The following is a 20,414-nucleotide window of genomic DNA, read 5'->3' on the forward strand; positions in this document are numbered from 1 at the left end:
TCTGTTCTGTCTTGCAGTCGGAACCTGAGGGCTTCGCCAATTTCCACCTGTATGTGTGCGCTGCTTTTCTCGTGAGATGGAGGAAAGAAATACTTGAAGAAAGAGATTTTCAAGTAAGTAAATGTCTTTTCAGGAAGGCCCCAGGTGTGATCCCCTGCCTGGGGAGAGAGGGGAGTTAGCTTTAGTTCTCGGGGTTGTTTGCGGAGGAGCTTTGAGACGCGCCACCCATGGTCAGCGCTGACCTGCAGGCTGAGACCCCGCGGCGGGGGGCGTAGGTCACGGGGGGCCTGGGCTCTGTCGACACCAGCTTGCTAAGCTTGCTGACACCTGGGCCGCTGGTGTGCGTACCCGTCACAGTGGCCTGGGGGCCCCTGGGAGCCTCACGATGGCTGTGGGAGTGGGGCGTTAGGGAAGGGGCAGGCACACCATCCGACAGCCTGGCTGCCGGGCACCCGGGCGCTGTGCGACCCCGGGCTGGTGTCTTAGCCTCTCTGACCCATGTTCCCGCAGCCGCTCAGTCCCCGTTCCTCAGAGGCTCTGTGCTTGCTCGACCCGGGGGCTCCAGGCGGGCTGAGTGCCTGCCCGTCCTCACCCCACATGTGCCTGTGTAATGTGTGTGGCGTTGACCCCCGGGAGGCCCGGGCCATCGCGGGTGCGGTGAGGAGGCCATGGTCAGGCTTTGCACCCCCGGCCCCTTAACTTCCTCGAGCCGCTCTTCCCGCTGAGGGAGGGAAGGAGGCCCTGCCTCCTGGGTGGCAGCGTAGTGACAGCGGGCGGCCGGCCAGCCTGTGGTCCCTTAGCCCCCTGCTTGTCCGACACCCTGCGGGCCTTGCTTGTCCCGCTGGGGGCTGTGGGGAGGACCCGGCCAGCCCCCCTGACTGCCCAGGCCTTCCATCCTGGCCACCAGGAGACACTGGGCAGGGAGGTCCTCTGCCCGGCCCACAGAACCCGGGGCCCAGCCTGCCCTGCCTCCACGTGGGCAGCGGGAGAACAAGGTCATTTTTCCCTGCTCTGCTCGGGCACGGGGAGGTGCAGGGAGAGGCAGGCGCTGGGCCAGGTGACCGAGTGCGGGGAGTGGATGCAGGCGGTGGGTCCGGGCTCCTCAGGGGCCACCGTCCACGCAGGCACGGGAGAGCCTGCCGGCCAGCCGGACCATTCACATAAAGGGAGAAGGCCTGGCTTCCCTGGCGGCGGCGGCCAGCATCCAACCCCGCGCCCCACCAGCGCTCACCTCGTGGACAGATGACGCAGGGGCCCGGGTCCCCGGCTGACGCCGTCACAGGGTTCTTGCCTCTGTTTCGCTGGGGCCTCTGGCTGGGGAACAGTTCCCAGAGGCCCCAGGCAAATGTTGCTCCCTCCCTGCTCCCCTGGGGGCCCGCCTGGTGGAGGGAGGCGGGCAGGAAAGAGCCGGGGGCCGTGAGAGTGCTCGAGAGTGCCTGAGCTCAAGGCCCGTCCCGGGGACAGCTCGAGACCCCAGTGCTGGGCGGCCACTGAGCCTCTCCGGCCCGAGAGATGGCTGAGTTCCGGCTGGGGACAGGGGCCTGAAACCACAGAGTGACCTCACACAGGGGCCTTGCCCCTCTGCCCGCCGTTTCTGCCACCTGCTCCCCAAACGGAGGCGGTGCTGCCAGGGCCCAAGGCCGCCAGGAGCTGCCCTGGATGCGAGGGCCCCTGAGCTGTGTGGGAGGAGGTGCCCGGTAGGACAGCATCCACCCCTCCTGGCCTGTTAGGACTGGAGGGCACCACTGGGGCAGCTGGTGGGGACTTTTTGCAGCCTCTCAGAGCCCTGCTCACTAACCTCGATGTTCACCGGGGCCAGGGGACCGGCTCAGCCTGGCAGCCGGCGTGGCCACAACTCTGAGGAGTGTCGAGAGTCGCTCTCCCCTGATCTCGCATCAGACTCAGGCCTGGCTGTCGTGGGGATGGATGGGGGCCAGGCTGTGAACGCTCAGTGTGATGTGGGGAATTGAACTAAGTGGGAAAGGCAAGGAGAAGAGAAAACAAATTAAATAAAGCACCTCTGGGGCCCTGGTGGGCACAGGGCAATCGTGTGTGGAGTTGTGACATTTCAGGAAAATGATTCTGCATCCACGGGAGGCAGGCCGGGTGTCCAGCAGCAGAAATCCCCGGAAAAGGCTCCAAGAGCCTCCCTCTGCGCAGATCCGTGGTTGCCGCCACGTCGTCTCTGGGGACTAGTCATTTCCCGGGGTGGGTGTCTTAAGGAGGAAGGCCCAGCTGTGCAGGCGCTGCAGAGCGGGGCACGGGCGTGGCTCCCGCGTCCAGTTCCCAGAAGCTCAGTGAAGTTGGCCCAGGCCAGCAGTCTGGTCGTGTCCAGTTCCACGAACGTCCATGAGGGTTGCTGGGTGCCCTGGCTGGAGGGAGGTCCCTTGCAGAGTGGACGGTCACCCCTGCCCTGAGCTCTGGGAGCTCGCTGTGCATCTGTCGAGCAGGGGACCGCGTCCCATCTCTGTCTGCACACTGCCCACAGGCTGCGCACATAGGGTATCCAGAACCACCTCCTCCCCGCACCCGCATCCTGCCTCCCACCCGCTAGAGCCAGGGAGGCCCGAGCCCGTGCGGAGGGCCTGATTCTCCCCTCCCGCTGCCTTTTTCTGACCAGATTCTGTAGGGTCTTTTGGGGGAGGAGCCTCCCCACGTGCAGTCTTGTCCCCTGGAGGTGCGCCTGGCACACTGACCTCGCCCCAGCCCCAGTGGGGTGTTTCAGAGTAGGACTCGGGGCCCAGGGAGGGTGGGTGGCCTAGGTCCCCACCATCCCCCGCTCAAGCACACGTGTGGCTGAAGTCGCCTTTGGAAGTCAGGGTTCAGGCCCTGAGCGGCTGTGTGCCCCTGCATGCGCCTCCTCTCCCACGGGGATGCGGGCGAGCTGGGAGGTGGTGCTGCCCGGCTCCTCAGCTGGGTCGTAAGTGCAGCTTATAAAGCAGCTGACAGCAAGCTTCCCCAGAAGATCATTCTGTTTTATCCAGAAGCCCAGGCTGCTTCGTTTGGCATTCTGGGACGTGGGGTCGGGGCTGGAGATCTGACTGCAGCCCTTGTGCAGGGCTGAGTGGCCCTAGCCCTGCTGTTGGCGGGTCACGGGGGCGAAGCACCCAGGCGGGTGGTCCCTGCTGCCCGGCCGTCTCTGGGGTGTGTGACCCACAGCGTGGGAGCAGAGATGCTCTGTGACCTTGGAAGCTCCCCCACATGGGAGCTGGCATCGTGGTTCTCGACGTACAGGAGGGCACGTCCCTTAAGCACACAAAACGTCAGCATCCTGGTCTCATTTTTCTTCAGTCGGGAGAGCAATTAACGTTTGGTGGACAGAGCGCGGGGCTTCCGTGGAAATCATGGACCTTCTCCGTGGGGCCCTTGGGAGCTCCGAGGTCTGTAAACGTTTCGGGTGAGGTCATCAGTGGCTGCGTGTCTGTTGATGAGTGACCCGCCTCATGGGGAGAAACGGCTTCCCGTGCATTTGTGGTGACTGTAGCTACGGGAGGCTGTGAACGAGGGCAGGGCCCCATCTGCAAACCCCAGTCGGCCCGCGGGGGCTCAGTGAGTGCGTGGTGGCCGCTGCGTCCCCGCGCCCCACGTCCTGGCTGTGGGAGGGCCCGGCGGTGGGGCTCTGCTTGCCCGGGCTCTTGTCACCCCGTGACTGCTGCTCAGCGGGGCCTGAGTGGGGATGGGCAAGGGCGGTGTCCGTGGGGGTCATCTGTCTGCTCTGATGTCCCCACTGCCCCCTGCCCCGGGCCCTCCCTGGGCTTCTGTCTCAGGACTCCTTACCCCCATGGGGGCAGGCAGGCCGGGGTGGACAGGGCCTGCGCCGGAGATGGGAGGAAACCGAGGATTCACAGGTCGGGTACCCGCCTGCTCCGAAAGGGGAGTGCGTTGGTGAGGGTGGGGCTGAGTGTGCAGGTCAGGTTGGGTGCTGATCAGATGAGCCTGAGAAGGAATGACGGGGTGCCCCACCCGCCTTTGCCCCCCGCCCCCCAAAGCCCTTCCCTCTGCCCTGAAGCCAGGGGGCGGACTCAACGGGAAGGTTCCGGAAGGATTCCCGCCCTCTGTCCCCCAGGGCCCTGTCGTCCAGCGCGTCCTGCCTCCTGGTGGAAACGGAGGCGCCTGCCGTGTGGCGGGATGTCCACGTGCTACGTCTCAGCTCACTGCTTCTGTCCGCCTGCATTCGGGGCTCCAGCCCCTCCTGGACAAGTCCACCTTCGTCTTGGCCTCGGTGCCCTCGGGCCCCTGATGCACTAATCAGCTCCTGGCCTGGTCCCTTCTCCTGGGTGGTTGGAGCAGCCACGGGGCAGGGTGGACAGCACTGCTTCTCTGCCGCTGAGTGGCCTTCCAGGGGTTAACGCTCCGGGGTTCTGTGTTCCGGCCTGTGTTCACTCGACGTGCCAAATGTCAGGAAATGCCAGCGTGAAGATCGACTGTCTCTCTCTCTATTGTTTCAAGGCATTTTAAAGACAAAATTGGGTCAGTTGACGAGCGATCTTTAAGCGCATCATGCTGTCCTGTGCTCCCTTGGGTCACGCGTGTTCAGGGGTTGGGGGTGCATGGCCGTGGGTGGGCCAGCTGCTGGCACCGTCTTGACCGGGAGGTCCAGGGATGCCTAACCTCTGCTGCGAGCTGCCCCGGGTGAGACGGTGGAGCTCAGGAGTGAAGACTTGCTCGGTGCTGGGCACGTGGCAGGGCGACAGCTGTGCACTCACGTCCCATGGGTGGGCGGGCAGGCAGGCGGCGGAAGGCAGGAGCGGTCAGTTCTGCACTGTCGGGTCCTGGCCCGTGGCTGCCCTGAGGTTCCAGCAGGGAGTCCTGTCCCCGAGGCCGCTCTGCCCCCGGCGGAGGGGAGCCTGACCTGGGCCAGCCGTCCGTCCACAGGGGAAGGACGCTGGGGAGCTGCAGGCATGCTGGGCCAAGCCCTGTGGAAGGCTGGTGGGCCCGGCCTGTCCTCCAGGCTGGAGCTGGACGCCTGCAGGGCAGGGGCCGTGTTGGGCACACAGAATCGGAGCTCCGCCAGCTGCAGCATCCGGTGCCAAGAGACGTGCCTGGTGCTGGCGGGCAGGGGGTCTTGCCAGTGAGCCAGCTGGGGCCAGGGTGACGCGGGCGTAGAGGCTGAGGTTGGGTCTGTCCCCTGGAAGAGCAGCAGGCTCTCCGTAGTGCTGTGAACCCTGCCCAGGAGGAAGGAAGTGACCCAGTGGCTGCGCGTGGAGCCGGCCTGGGTCCCTGAGCACCGTCGTGACCATGGCCTCAGCGTCTGGCTTCCTGCCGTGGCCGAGCAGCTCCGTTGCTGTCGGGGGCGGTGGCACCGAGCTTGTTTGACGGAGGCCACGTCCTCCCTGTGGGCTGTTGAAGTAACTCGAGTGGCCGCGACAGCACTGTCTCGGCACCAGAGGAGGGGCTGGGCCTCAGAGAGGGTGACCGTCCACGCTCTGGCCGGCCTTGTGCCTGGCTGTGATCTGCGTGCCTGGATGTGGAAGGTGCCTGAGGGCGCTCCCTTTGGGACAGGACACTCTCGCCGCTGCCAGCCCCTGCCCCACGTGGAGGGAGGCCTGGACCGCTGACCTGAGTGGTCCTCCTGAGGCCTGCCTGCCCACCCTGCCACCCCACCTCCTGGTGCTGTCTTCCCGAGGGCAGCCCCCCGGGGGGGCGGGGGCCTTGTCGCCTCAGCTGTCCCTCCCCTGCCCCTGGGCTCCTGCCCCCACCCTCCCAGGGGGCTGTCGTCACCCAGGAGGTGTGTGTCCCCACCTCGTCAGGGCTGTGCGCTGGGGTCGTCTCCCGGGAGGTGTGTGTCCCCTGCCTCGTTGGGGGCTGTGCGCTGGGGTCGTCTCCTGGGAGGTGTGTGTACCCCGCCTCGTGGGGGGCTGTGCGCTGGGGTCGTCTCCCGGGAGGTGTGTGTCCCCCCTTCATGGGGGGCTGTGCGTTGGGGTCGTCTCCCAGGAGGTGTGTGTCCCCCCCTCGTGGGGGTCTGTGCCCTGGGGTCGTCTCCCGGGTGGCGTGTATCCCCCCTCGTGGGGGGCTGTGCCCTGGGGTGGTCTCCCCGGTGGCACGTGAAGAACAGCGGTAAGATTGAGCAGTGGGCTGCGGAAAGTCGATTCTGTCCAGGACCGTCCGCAGACACAGCTGTGCTCCTGTTGAATCGGCCCACTCTGCTGTGGGCTCCGCCCCCTCTGGGAGATGAGCCGCTGGAACCTGAGCCCCGGGACCTGGCCAGGCCTGGTGGCCTTGGGGCTGCTCCCAGGCCCCTAACTTCTACCTGGCGCGCCGGCGTGTGGCTGTGTGCCCGCTGGCCACCAGGCCCCCCGGCCCCGAGCTGAGTGTGCAGGTGCGCCTCCCTGTGTGGACGGCCGGCGTGGGCGGTCCACACGCACTCCCCAGGGCCTGACTCTCCCCTTTCTCTCCTGCAGTTCTGCCAGGGTGAGCACAGGCACGCCCTGCTGGTGATCCTCAGGCTCTGCAGGGCGGGCGGGGCCCTGCTGAGAGGTCCCAGTGACCCCAGCCCCTGCACGCCCATGATCTGAGAGCTGAGATGAGTCGGTGCTGGCTTCTTAGTGACTCATGGACGTTAAGGAGGTCCCAGGACCCCAAGGACTCTTGCTGGTCCGTCCAGCAGTTTCCCTTCCGGGCTGGCCATTCCCATCAACTTGTGGATGAGGGTCAGTAGAGGGTCTTCAAGAAGGGGGAGTGTTATGGGGTCAGCACTGTCCCCGTGTATTCTCACCCCAATCCCATTCTGCAAAATTAAAAAAAAAAAAATTGTTAAAGCTATCTATTTATCAGTTCAGTTCAGTTCAGTCGCTCAGTCGTGTCCGACTCTTTGCGACCCCATGAATCACAGCATGCCAGGCCTCCCTGTCCCTCACCAACTCCCGGAGTTCACTGAGACTTACATCCATCGAGTCAGTGATGCCATCCAGCCATCTCATCCTCTGTTGTCCCCTTCTCCTCCTGCCCCCAATCCCTCCCAGCATCAGAGTCTTTTCCAATGAGTCAACTCTTTGCATGAGGTGGCCAAAGTACTGGAGTTTCAGCTTTAGCATCATTCCTTCCAAAGAAATCCCAGGGCTGATCTCCTTCAGAATGGACTGGTTGAATCTCCTTGCAGTCCAAGGGACTCTCAAGAGTCTTCTCCAACACCACAGTTCAAAAGCATCAATTTTTCGGCGTTCAGCCTTCTTCACAGTCCAACTCTCTTTATTTATGTATATGTATTAAAACCCAGGAAGTTCGAAAAGCCTTTTTACCGAAAACAAGCCACTCCCTCTCCCCGCCCCCTCCCACGGGATGGGCAGCACTTTGGATCTGCAGGTGTTGTCGTTAGTATTGTTCTGTGTGTCTGCCTGTCTTTCCAAATTGCTGTTTCTTGATTGGTTTGCACAGCGACCCCTCAAGCAGCAAGGGGAGCGGGGCCTCCGTGCTTCTGCCTGGGCCCCGGGTCCCCAGGGTCCTGGGCGGATGGCAGCCCGGCTGCGCTGCTCCCTGGGGCGGCGGGAGCTGCTCATGGGTTCAATGGGTCCCCTTCCGTCGTTCCTGGACACGGCTGCTTTCCCTGGACTGAGTGGCCGAGTCGCCCAGTTCTCTGAACTCGTCATGGAGTCGTCCCCGTACGGTTTATCAGAAGCGGCAGCTTCTCCGGAAGTCCAGCGCCTGGACCCTGCTGCCGGCGTCCCGCCCCACCTGCCTGATGCCCCTGCCCTCTCGCTGGGCCGGTGCCCCTGCGGCCTGACCGCACAGTCATTTAGGTGACGTCTATAAAACGTAACATCCTGCTCACTTCATGACCTGTTCAGCTTCACCTTCGTATGAAGGTGATGAAGTTTGAGCATCCTCGTGAGTGGGAATTTGTCACTTCCCCGCAGTCCCTGGCACACACCAGGACTTCTTAGCCGCGGTAGATGAATTCCTGGCCGTGAAATGACCTCAACGTGAAATCTGAAAAATCCTTTCATGTCTGCGTATGGAAAGGTATATTTAATGTGAGGCTTGGCCGCGTTGTAATTGTTCGTCACGCGGCATCTCTGAAAGTGCCCAGTCGGGGACCAGGCAGGTTGTGAGCCCCTCTGCCGAGGGCAGCTTGGGGGCCCCAGGCCCCAGAGCCTGAGTGTGAGACAGGCCCCAGAGTCGGCCTGGCGGATAGAAGGGGCTGCCGCGCCCTGGGCTTTGGTGTCCAGCTCAGCCGCCCCCAGGGGTGGAGTCAGGATCTGCTGGGGAGGGAGTCTGGGGTCCTGGGAGGGGTGTGCCTGGAACCCGCTGGAGCACTGACGAGTGCTCCCTCGCCCTCCTGCTTGTCCCCTCCTCGCCCTCCTCCCTCCCTTTCTCCGGGTGGAGGGTGATGCTGCAAGCCCAGCAGGGATATCCGCCTTTTTCCTCGGGGCTGGATGCCCGCATCCCCGGGTCCGCCCACTGGTTCCTGCGGGTTCGCAGTCCAGCCTCCGTCAGGACCAGCCTGCCCTGCAGGTGAGTGGAGGGTGGCCCAGAGCAACGGCTTCTGCCAGGGTCTCTCTCCCTGCTCATTTCTGCCGTGAATTAGTCTTGCCATTAAAGAAAAAATTACACCCACCATTCAAATCATTAATTGAAAGGCCCTTATTATCTCATTAATGGTGTTTGATATCTAAGGCAGATAGACTCGGAGAAGCTCATCTGTTCAGTCCCCGAAGTAATGTAATTACATCTCGGGCCTTATTAAAACGTCTCCCTCGCAGCCCCTCAGCCGTCACGCGTTCCATCTTGCCGCCTCGCAGGATGCCCGAACGCATCTGTGTGGAGACAAGCCCGCCCAGGCCTGGGTGGGCCCGCGTGGACGCACCGGCGGGCCCGGATGCTTGGAAGGCTTCCTGGCCGCGGCAGGTCTGATGCAGGGTTGTCACGTGGCGGAACTTGGAGGGAGGCGCGGACCCCGTGGCCTCAGCGGCCACTTGTGCGGGCTGCAGAGGCCGCGAGGCACGCGGTGCCCCCAGGAAACCCGGGGCAGGAAGAAACGACACCGCTGCTGACGGCCTGGAGAGCGCATCCCGCCCGCCCTCCTACCGGCCCGGGGTTAATGGTCACCCCCTCCGGCCGCCTGTGTGGAAGGAGCCCCTCTGCCTCGCGGGGCTCTGGGTCCCCTCTGCTCATCTAACTCTGTGCTGGTTTCCATGTGACCGTCACGCACCCCGGGCCCCTGGGCTGTGTGTTGGGTCGGGGGATGCCGCCTGGAGGGGAGCAGGCTCCAGCCAGCCTGCCTCCCAGGCCGCAGAGCGCGTAGCAGAGAGGTGGGCGGGGATGGGTTTGGGCTGCCCAGGTCACCAGCGGAGTGGGCACAACAGGACCCAGGCAGGGGAGGAGGAGCGAGTGGCTTGGGGGGCCTCTGGCCCCCCTTCCAGGCTGGAAAACGAGGCTCAGAGAAGTGAAGGAACCGCAGGGCTTGGATGCCAGCTTCCTGGGGCTCCTGGCTGCGACTGCCCTGTCTGGGCCTGGGACACAGGGCATGCTCCCACCACCCCTCTTCCCCCAGCCCTGCAGGCCTGGCTCACCCATCCCAGCCCCGGACAGCAGGTTCAGCACGAAGGTAACAAGCTTGGCCACAGGGTCCTGGACTCGCCAAGGCCTCACCCCTTGAGCCTCATAAATAATAGAGAGAAGATGAAACGAGATGGAAGCGTTAGAAGAAATCTGCCTTGCCGTCCACTTTCAATGCTAAAAGCCCTTGTTCTGTGCGGAACTTTCATTTTGTTATCCTAATTAGTTTGCGGATTTTCAGGGCAAACACGGTAGGATTTCTCGATTCAATTTTGGGGTGTTTGTTTTTTGAGACAGAGCTCACAGCAGTTGCATTGATCTTTTTAATTCCTCATGCAAAGAGAAAATATTTGCTCTCCCCTCGTTTGGTGTGTCCGATCCTCCACCGGGCAAGCGGGGCCGAGGGGCCAGCGGATGGGACACGGGGGCTTGGCGGACACCGGACCCCTGCAGCAGAGAGGCAGGGCCCCTGCTGCCCCTTACCAGGGAGCCGCGGGCCCTACCACGGCCCTGTCTTTCCTCCTCCACTCAGGCAGGCTTTCCTGGGGCTCCGTCTGCGGGAGCTGGGGTGCCTCCAGCCTCACGCTCTGCGCTCAAAGCGGGGACCCCTCCCCGCTGAGCGCCTCCAGTCGCCAGCGACCCTCATAGCCAGGAGCAGATCCTGGCCCTGTCTGGGGCTCAGCGTCTTGGTCTGAGGGATGGGGCGTCCTCATCCCCTGGGAGCCCCAAGACACTGCGTGTGAACCCCATCCTAGTCAAGGAGCTGGGAAGCAGAGTGTGGCAGGGTCACCCCCAGCCCTCTCCCTTAGCGAGGCAGAGCTGCCCAGGGTCGCAGCCTGTGAAAGCAGCAGAGGGTGGACCTGCCCCTGCCCTGTGCTGGCCGTGTGCTCTGCGGGTTCTCACGGAGGACACACAGCCTTGCGGGCAGCGGCGCCTGCCGCCGGGCGTGACACAGGTGTGTTTTCCCGGAGAGGCTGCAAGTATTGTGGGTCTGATCACTCTTGATTAGATTCGCACTCCTAAATACCCATCTGCAACTCCATCTGCAGTACAGTCACTCTCAGGGGACGGCTCGGTCACGTTGGAGACGGCGGGCAGAGGGCAGCGAGGCCCTCAACCAAGCCCAGCGACTTGATGCGGTTTCTCCTCCGTGGGAGCCTGGACCTAACTTGACCAGAAGTTGAGCGCGTATGTTCAGGAATCAGTGGAAATAACCAGCTGGCTCAGGTGCTGAGTGTGTGGGATTGCTGCTGCTTCCCTGGTGGCCGGTTGGCTCCGCTTGTTCTAAGCTGGGTCTCCCCGGTCGCGGGCTCAGGGCTGGGGGGCTCAGAGGTGGGGATGGGGCTTCAGGCTCTTCACCTGGAAGCGACCCTGGCGTGGGAGCCAGCCAGGCCCTGGGGAGCAGCCGCTGCCCAACCTGCCCTCCCCTGCAGTCCAGCCACTGGCCATGGGGGCCCCAGGGCTCCTGGACGTGTCAGTGTTGCTGGTCCGGGCCTGGGCCTGGCGGGCCACTTGCCACGTGCTTCTCAGTGCGGTGGTGGTGCGTTGGTCCTGGGGGAACGCGACACGCCCCCCCACCCGAAAAACACACCTCTCCTGATGAGCAGCCAAGTGGCAGCCCTGAGTGGGTGCTGAGCTGGAGGGCCTGGGGTTGAGACCCCCGCCCCCGGGCGCGGGGCCCTCATCGCGTCACCGGTCACCTGCCTCAGGATGTGTTTGCAGTCGTTTGCTCAGTTTGATCCGTAACGGTGCCGACTGAACACGAGCCTCCTCGTGCCGTGAGGCCCTCTGCCAGGCGCTGGGGCACAGGCCGGGTCCGGCTCAGCTGTGGCCCCACAGATGCAGGCTGAGGTTGGCTGCTCACGGGGCTTGCGGCTTCCAGTGGGAAGGATAGGGCCATGGCCTACTTTTAGGGCCATCCCGGATGGTGTGTTTAAGGTTTAATCTGTCTTTCTTCCTGTCTGCTCACGTGTCCACCCGCCCATCTTATCCACCCAGCCAGCCAGCCAGCCATCTATCCATCCATCCATCCATCCATCCACCTGCCCACCTACCCACCCACCCATCCAGCCAGCCAGCCATCTATCCACCTATCCATCCATCCACCTGCCCACCTACCATCCATCCATCTGTCCATCCATCCATCCATCCATCCACCATCCATCCATCCATCACTATCCACCTATCCAGCCAGCCAGCCATCTGCCCACCTGCGCTCAGCTCAGCATTTACTGGGATAAACGCCCTGCTCTCAGTCGAGCACCAGGAAGTTTCAGGTTCCTGCTGGGCGTAGTCCATCTGAGCCTTTACCCTCAAGGAACTGACTCATGGTGAAATCAGGTACAGGCCACAAGGCTGCCGCCGCTGTGGAGATGTCATAAGGAACCACAGGCCTCCCCGGAAGGCGGCTCTGGGAGGAGAACACCAGACTGAAGCCCTGGCCTCTGGTGGGGAGTTGAGGGGGCGGGGCTCTTCTCTTGGAAATTGCACCTCCGTCTCCCAGGAGGGCTCCGTGCCGGTGGATCCGGGCCTGGGAGCCACCTCTGCCCCTCCCCACCCCATCCCATCCCAGCTTGAGCCCGGCAGGGTCCCCTCTGCCACCGAGGCCCTTGGCGGAGCAGGTGGGGGTGGGGGTAGGGGAGAATCTCCTCTTTAAACACCTCTCTGAATTGATGAAGACAGAAAAGAAACTTTTGCCCCTAAAAGTCCATAAATCTTGGGTGCAGAGTGCTTGGCAGTGACTCTTTAACATTCTTGAAAACAAAAGGGATGCGTCCTAACGGCCAGCGATTTACAGCTTGGGTGTTACTGGAATCTGGAGGTAAAAGCCAGCCTGCAGAGTGCTTCATTAGTTTTGAACGGTTTCCAGGAATAAGCTTGCGTTTAAATCTCTGGGTCGGGGCCCTGGTCCTGTAGCTGAGCGGATGGTGCCCCCCTGGGAAGGGTGTTTCTGCAGCACCTGCTGTGAGAAGCAGGGGCTGGAATCAGGGCCTGGATGCAGGGTTCCTTCCTGGCCGCCTCTGCCTGCAGGGTCCCCTCCAACGGGCACTCTGCACATGTGTGAAGGGCCCTGCCCCACGGACCCTGCCCAGGAGTCGGTCCCAGGCCTGGCACAGACTGTAGGGTGAGTGCCTCGGCGTCAGGAGACACGGGCGGGCCTCGAGGCTCGCTGCCCTGCACACGTCCAGCTTCTTTCCAGCGTGCTCTGCCCCATGGCCCCTCCCAACCTCCTGCCAGGGTTAGTCCTCTGGAGGTTTCTGAGGCCCCTGCCCGTGGCCCTCCTGCTCCTGGTGAGGCTGGGTGCCTGTGGACGGAGCGTCTCAGGGCTTCGTGTAACTTGAAGAGATGGGAGGCCCCCGGCCTTCCAAGTGCCCAGTAAGGATGCTCCGGAACCTCATTGCCTTTGCTTCTCTTGTAGAAAAAGAGCCTGAAGCTCCCCTCGCCTCCACCCCAACCTTCCCGAGCCCGGGCCGCCGTCTCCTTACCTGAGTCAGAGTCCTGCCTCTGGGCCTCCAGGGCCGTCGGTGGGGCCACGCGTCTTGCGTGAGCCGTGAGGGGACGTGGTGACCCTGGAGTTCGTCTCCAGAGCCTGCGTTCACCCTAGGAGGTTCTTTGTGTCTGGGGGGTAGGGGGCCCTCTTCTGTGGTGAAGCGGTCCTTGTCTGCAGCGTAGACAGGAGAGTGAGGGCGGGGCAGGGCGGCCAGAGCCCGCCCAGAGCCCAGAGCCCACCCGCCCGCCTTCCGGGCGGTGCTGAGGGTCTCTGGAGAGGGGGGGCGGGGCGGGGCGAGGAGACCCCCAGGAGGCGGGCTGTGGGGTGAGGGTATCGTGCCCGCCAGCAGGAGCTCCTCCTGGGGCCTCTGCCTGTCAAGCCCTCTCCCCCACACTCTGCTCTCGGGGACTCTGGGCTTGTCACCTTCGGGTGCTCGACATCACTGCAGGGGGACGCGTGCGGGTGTGAGGGGCCCTGCGCAGACCCGACTTCCGTGGCTGAGACCCTGGGCCTTGGGGTTCAGGGGGTTGGAGGGTTTGGTGCTGGTGAGCCCCAGCTGTGTGGACAGAGATCCTAACGGGAAGGGGCGCAGACGTCTCGGGGGCGCCGCCCGCCTGCAGCACCGCGTGGCCGGCACCATCATCCGCTTCCAGCCGGGGCCCTGGGGCCCCAGGCCCATCCTGGAGGGAGGGCGGAGCAGCTGGCTTGTGGAGAGCAGGGTGGTTGGGGGATGGTTTTCTTTTCTAGATGTTGCTGTGATGCTGCCCTGCAGGTTAGGGGGCAGGGTGGGAAGGCGGGGGCCAAACGATCACCTGCCAAAAGGTGGCAATGGGCTGGGCCGGGGGGCCGGGGCAGGGCTGGATGTGGGAGGGAAGGTGGGTCCTGGGCGCGGGGGTCTCACTGCTGTCACAGGAGCCAGGAAGCGGGGGGACAGGTGTAGTTTGCGGGCGTTTGCTCGTTGTTACGGCTGCAGGGGAACACACTGGTGTGGAGGGTGCAGGCAGCCACGGGACACTCGGGTGGTCTTCAGGGAGAGGCGGGGGGTGCAGACCTCGGTGATGGTAAGCCTTGCCCCAGAGGGTCCGTAGGGGTGAAGAGGGCCCAGGGAACACAGCCTGAGTGGCCAGGCAGAGGGAGGGTTCGCCGAGGAGCTTGGCAGAGTGGCCAGAGGTGAGCTGCGGGCGAGGTGGGGGCGAGGGGTTCTCAAGAAGCAGGGTTCAGTAGGGAGGACCCGCCCCGGGGAGCCACTGAACGTGGGGAGCAGACCACACGGGGGGAGCCACGTGGCTGACAGCGTCCCTGCCCCAGAGGCCAGAAGAGCAGCCCCGGGGACGTGGGAGCTGCCAGTCCCCGTGCAGGCAGTGCCCCCGAGCTCCCCGGGCCCTGGCTGCGGGACCACAGCCCCGCTCCCCTCTGTGGCCCCCTCCCCTGATTTCTCGGGGTGAGCAGCTGGCGCCACCTCCAGGCCCTGAGCCCGCCCATTTGAAGGGGCGTCTCTGTCACTTTGCAGATAAACGTGGGCCTGGGGGCCTCCTCCTGTGAGTGGGCACGCTTCCCAGGTGGGCATCCCCCAGTGAGGACAGCTCCTCCCTGGGCGCGCCGTCTGCAACCAGCCCCCAGCCTGCAGAGCCGAGGGGCCTCTGCAGGACAGAGCGGCTCTGATCGCCATGCCAGGATTTTAAGTATTCTCCGTGTGCGGGTCAGACGTCTCCTGGGCACGTGCAGACATGTGAGGTGCAAAGCAGCTCAGTCAGGGCGCTCCTGTCAAGCTTGTGTTTTCGGTACCTGGAGGGGTTTTCTCTTTAGACATCCTTTTTTGGGCAAAGAGACGCAAAATTAATTGAAAGGACGGTGCGCCTCCCGGAGCCGTTGGAGGGCCCCCAGAAGAGCGTTCTCCCGCCGTGTCACCTTCCGTTCCCACCTTCCAGGGGCTGTCAGCAGCCAGCAGGCTGGCCTGGCAGTTGGCCGTCCAGCCCAGCCGGCTGTCAGCGCCCTTCTATTTTTAGCCCTGGTTTGGTCCTGCAACTTGACGAGATTTTTCTAACTAATAACTGGATTGTCAAAGGAATCAGCTGTCACAGGACCGTCTGGGGGGGAAGGGGCAGGAAGGAGGAGCCACAGCCTGGGGGACCCAGTGCCGCCCGGGAAGCAGGGCCAGCCTGCGGCTGCCCACGCCCCCACCCCAGCCAGCAGGGTGTTGCCCCTGAGACAGCTGTGTGCCTGTCGTCCTGGATGCTGGGGTCGGAGTCTGGCGGGGACACGGGATGGGACGTGGCCAGTGGGGCCCCCTGAACGAGCATCCACCCGGGAGGAGCCCTGGGCCGGTGGACTGACCTTCTCAGGTGCCCCTTCATGGCCGCCGCGAGTCAGGGTGAACTGTTCCCTTTGATCTATTGGCTAAAGGTCACCGGGCTAGCTTGAAAGGTTAACAGTCAGGGAACTAGAGAATCTCACAGGCGATTTTCATTTCGGGCCTCTGGGCGCCTCCTGCGGCCGTGTCTGCAGGGTGGGTTCACCCGAGGAGGGCTCAGGGCCTCTGCCTTAGTCCAGTCCCTGCACCCCACCCAGGGGACTCCCTGTGGTTTACCGTCTGGTCAGCTCTCAGCTCCAGGAGGGGGACCAGATCAGGTCCTCAGCCATCAGACCGCCAGTCCAGGGCCGCCTGGTCCCCCTGAGACGTCCTCCTAAGAGCTGGAGGTGGGGGGGTGTCGCACTGGAGGGAGGCGGTCTCCTATGAGCACATGGCCTCTCAGAGAGGCTGGGTCCTGCTCAGGTCAGGTTCAAGGCTCAGGAGGGCAACCCTGGGGGGTCACAGCCGAGCACCAGGCAGAACTGAGCTGTCACTAAGTCTCCTGGGGCCCTAGCTTCTTCTTTCCGGCTCTGGGGGTGTGGGAGGCCCCGGGACTGGCCGTGGACACAGTGGGGAGGCCCCGGGATTGGTCATAAGGTCAGCACGCAGCGTGATGCTTGGCACGGAGTGAACGTACTCCAGGGCGGCCCGTGGCTGACCGTGGGAGGGACGGCCCTGGGAGATGCTCTGCGTGCTGACCCGCGTTCATGCTTTTCCTCGTCTGTGGTTGTCGCCATTTGGGGGGCAGAACTGGCCTGCTCCTGCAGACCTCACCACGTGGCAGTCGGCAGTCCAGGGCGGGGTCCCGTGTCCCCCGCGCGGCAGGAAGGTCCTGGCGGGAGGAACAGGCAGTGGGAGGTGGCGCAGAAACGGGAGAGCCACGCCTGCGGGACGGTCACGTGTGGCACCAGGACGAGGTGCCAGGTGCTTCCCGGGTCCCTGGCTCTCGGCGCCGTTTCCACCCCGTCCCCCCACCCCCAGGGCTCCCAGGGAGACCTGGCCCGGGGCACTGAACCGTCAGAAGGCCCCCATGGCACTGCCGGCGGATGTCACAGACCGCTTTGGCACAGTCCAGCCTCGGCTCCCCTCCTGCCGTCTTGGTTGACGTGTGCTCCCCGGGAACGCGGCTTTGTGTTGAATGTGCACTCAGGCCCACAGCCCCTGCGAAGGCGGGAGCAAAGCGGCCCAGCCCTGCCTGGCCGTCAGGCGTGGGCGGTTGCACCGGGACCAGGACCCTTGCCCTGCAAAGCGTGCGGCCCCTGGCCGCTAGCCCGGGGGGCGGGGTGGGAAGCCGGTCCTGCGGGCCAGAGCAGCACATCTGCCTGCAGCAGGCACCCCAGGCTCCGCATGCATCCTGGCCACGGCCACTCTGTGCACACTCGCCCTGAGGCTCCAGCAGCCGTGGCCGGGCCAGGGCGGGGCGGTGGTGGCCACGGCCACTCTGCACACTCGCCCTGAGGCTCCAGCAGCCGTGGCCACCCGGGCCGGGCGGGGCGGGGCTCCTGTGTGCCCTGTGGCCTGGGCGCTCCTGCCCACAGTCCAGTGCTGGAAGGAGCCGGCCGTCGGCTCTGAGGATACGGGGCCCCCAGGCCCCCCAGACGTCCGAGGGGAGTGGTGACGTGATGGCGGACAGCAGGACGGCTCCTGCACCGAACTGAGCTCAGAGTCTCAGCCTCTCGGGTCCCCGGCCTGGAGGTCACCCCGTCTCTGCGCCCTTGGCTTCCAGGCTTCCTGGTGCCCAGGCTCTGATGTCACCCAGTGCTGTGGGGACAAGGCCATCTGCGGTGCGGGCGCTGAACCACCCAGGCCTCCCCCACCTCGGGCGCCTCACTTGAAAGGCTGAGGACTTGGGAGAAACGCCTGAGACCCATCCTGCAGGAGTCCTGATCCTGGGTGTCCCCCCGGGGTCCCCAGGGGGCACCTGGGACTGCCCTTCTGCGAGTGGCCCCAGCAGCAGGTTCGCCGGCCAAGCTGCCAACGGACCATCAGAACACGGTGGAAAAGTGGAATAAAGCAGCTGGGCCTGTGTCTGTGGAGGGGCTGCTGTCTCTCCTTCCCAGGGAAGGGGAGGACATGGTCCTCGGCACATGGGCCGGTAGCCCCATCCTGATTCCTTTGCCGTCTCTGTGTGTGGCCCTCTCTTTTTGCCTGCTGCATGGGCAGGGTGGCGTTGACCTGGGTGCCTTGAGGCATGTCTTCTGCCCGAGGGTCCACAGTGCGTGGCTGGTGAGGCCGTCACAGCCACTGCCCACGAGCAAGAGGGCCACACTGGATGGTTCAAAGCAGTGCTGTCTGCTGGGGGCAAGGTGCTGCCCACCAGGCTGCTGCTGCTGCTAAGTCGCTTCAGTCGTGTCCGACTCTGTGTGACCCCATAGACGGCAGCCCACCAGGCTCCCCCGTCCCTGGGATTCTCCAGGCAAGAACACTGGAGTGGGTTGCCATTTCCTTCTCCAGTGCATGAAAGTGAAAAGTGAAAGGGAAGTCACTCAGCCGTGTCCGACTCTTAGCGACCCCATGGACTGCAGCCCACCAGGCTCCTCCGTCCATGGGATTCTCCAAGCAAGAATACTGGAGTGGGGTGCCATTGCCCACCAGGGGGAAGGTGCTGTCCACTGGGGGAAGGTGCTGTCATCGGAGGGAAGGTGCTGTCCACCGGAGGGAAGGCCTGCCGTGTGGGAGAGCTTCAGGAGCACTGGGGAGATGAATGTATTAATATTCCATCTAACCCAGTACATGTACAATGTTATCTTTCAAACTGTGATCAAGGTAGAAGTTAAGAAACATTTCCCAGACTTTTGTTCAGACCGCAAAAGAGATCTAGGCTGTGTTCTATATGGACCCACGTCTCCACCAAGACCCCTGCAGTGGATGGGCAGAAGAGCAGCAACTAGTCACACGCCCGGCCCGGCCCCCGCGCCGAGCTGAGCACTGTCTGCCTGCTACTAGTCTGTCTGTCCATCTGTGGCCTGATTGCCATCTCCACGCACACACCAGCCCCAGAGGTGTGAGCCCAGACCAGGCCGTGTGACAAGCACGTGCCCTGACGTGGCCCGGGCATGGGTGGTCCTGGCACGTGGCCCACAGAGTGAGGGCCCTTTCTGCTCCGGGAACAGAGCTGCGCTTCCTCAGCGCCTGTTTGTGCCGTCTTCGTCACACACGATGCCGTTTGTATTAGACGTGAGAATCTTGACAGTCCAGTCCAGGCACATTCAAAGGCAGTGTCCTCCCTGGCTCCTTGGTGTCCCCTCAGAATGATCTGACATGGCCGGCTGGAAGGTCAGCGTCCTTTACAGGAGCGTGTGTGCGAGCGATTGCCCACGGGTCAGCACCGCGTGCCGTGGGCTTCGTGGGGGGACACGGGGTCACCTGGGCCTGCTGGTCCCGGAGGAGACAGATCACCCGGCGGCGTGGGTGAGGACCCCCGCTTTGTGCCTCCAGAGTTCCAAGGGGCTGCGGTGGCCGGGGGCAGGCTTGGCCCACCTCTGCATCTGACTGCGGCCTTGCCTGACACACGGGAGCTCCGCAGGGGACCGCACAGACAGAACCAGGGCCTGAGAGGGGGTCCCTACCCACCCTCGCGGACCCCAGGGTGTGCCGTTTTGTCCTTCCTGGGAGGGTGTGCACGTAGAGATAATTGTGCTTTGCAGATGGTAACGTAACGCCTCTCTCTGGACAAATGAAATCGTTTTGGCAAGAAGTCCCAGAAGCCGTAAACATTATTTGCTCTTTAACATCAGAAAGCTCACTTCTTGGATCCCAACCAGAGGCAGAGGCAGGAAGGATCGCCTGGAAGAGGCATCCAGCAACAACCCAGCTCAGGGCCCGCCCTGTAGCCTGCCTCCCTCGCGCCCCGCTGCCTGTGCCTGCGGGCGATGCCCACATGGTGATGCCCGCATAGCAATGCCCGCATGGCGATGCCCACAGGGCTCCCACGGCCGGGGTGGCCCCAGCGGGGCCTCCAGAGGAGACCCCCTGATGGAAGGGGCAGCCAGCCACGGTCCGCACGCTCGTGAGGTGGCATCTAGCGTGTCCGGAGGACGGTCAAACCACTCATCACCCCGAGAACTGGGCCGGCCGGAGGTTCGGGCTCCCGTCCTTGGCACCCGGCGCTGCGGGCCCGTCCTCGGGGTGGCTGGCGCTTTGCTCGCGGCTGAGGCCTCCGGGCTGTGCGGCGGGGCGGCACCGTCACTCCGGCCCTCCCAACGGCCGCAGACAGCGCGTGCCAGCGTGGGAGAACGGTGGCAGGCGGCGGGCGCGCTGAGCTGGGTCTCTGTGGCCGTGGTGGCATCTCGTGGGCACAGTCGGCAGAGAACCATGGGGACCTGAGCCAACCTTGACTCCTTCTGACCTCAGAGCTGTGAGCAAACCGCCTCCCGCTTTCATCCTGTGATGTGGTCACCGTTTACGGAGAAGTTAAGGTGAAAACAAATTGCCCTTGCGGTCCTCTGCGCCGGGCCCTCCCTGCCGCCGTCTCGTTCCCTGGGGGAGCGGGCGCCCGCGCTGTGAGCCAGTGACAGCGTCGTGACTGATGGCCCTTCCCCAGATGGCATGGCTAACCCTGGGCCGCCCCGGGGCTCCCCGGTCAGAGACACCGCCGCCAAGCACGTAAATAAGGCCTTTTTAAAAAAGAAATCTGTATTTAGGGAGGTATTTGGCTGTGTTCTCTGCCTCCCGTAAAGGTCACTCGGATAGATCTTTCCTTCTTCAAGCTTCGCAGGCCGTGGAGCGCCGTGCATTTCTATTCTCTGTCCATCCAGTGAACCTGGGGGACTAAATTAGATTCTGAAATTGAGTGTGCAGGGAGTCGCTGAGTTACCGTAATGGGAGGGTATTGCTTCTCACCTTGCAAGTAGCGAGGTCATGATAATATGAAGCGAAGTGGATTAAAAATAAAACCAAAGGTATTTATTTACGACCTGCTCAGAATTGGATTGGCATCCGTGTAAGTTGCACCTAATGCTGAGAGACAGCAGATTGATGCTGATGTGTCCCCGGGGACACTCTGCCAGTGAAATTTGCTCCGTGAATTCAATTTAAAGGCCCCCAGAAAGGGTCCAAATGCGGGAGGAAATGGGGACG

General features: G+C 63.6%; 1 protein-coding gene across 1 annotated transcript in view; it reads left to right on the top strand.

The window, feature by feature from the left end:
• The window catches only part of TBC1D22A (TBC1 domain family member 22A), a 256,637-nt gene that overhangs the window by 234,801 nt on the left and 1,422 nt on the right, over positions 1 to 20,414 (top strand). Inside the window, 1 exon segment of the mRNA NM_001076520.1 lies at positions 18 to 113. Within this exon segment, the coding sequence (NP_001069988.1) occupies positions 18 to 113 (96 nt within the window).

The sequence above is a fragment of the Bos taurus genome, chromosome 5 (genome assembly GCF_002263795.3).
Source record: "Bos taurus isolate L1 Dominette 01449 registration number 42190680 breed Hereford chromosome 5, ARS-UCD2.0, whole genome shotgun sequence".
Taxonomy (NCBI): domain Eukaryota; kingdom Metazoa; phylum Chordata; class Mammalia; order Artiodactyla; family Bovidae; genus Bos; species Bos taurus.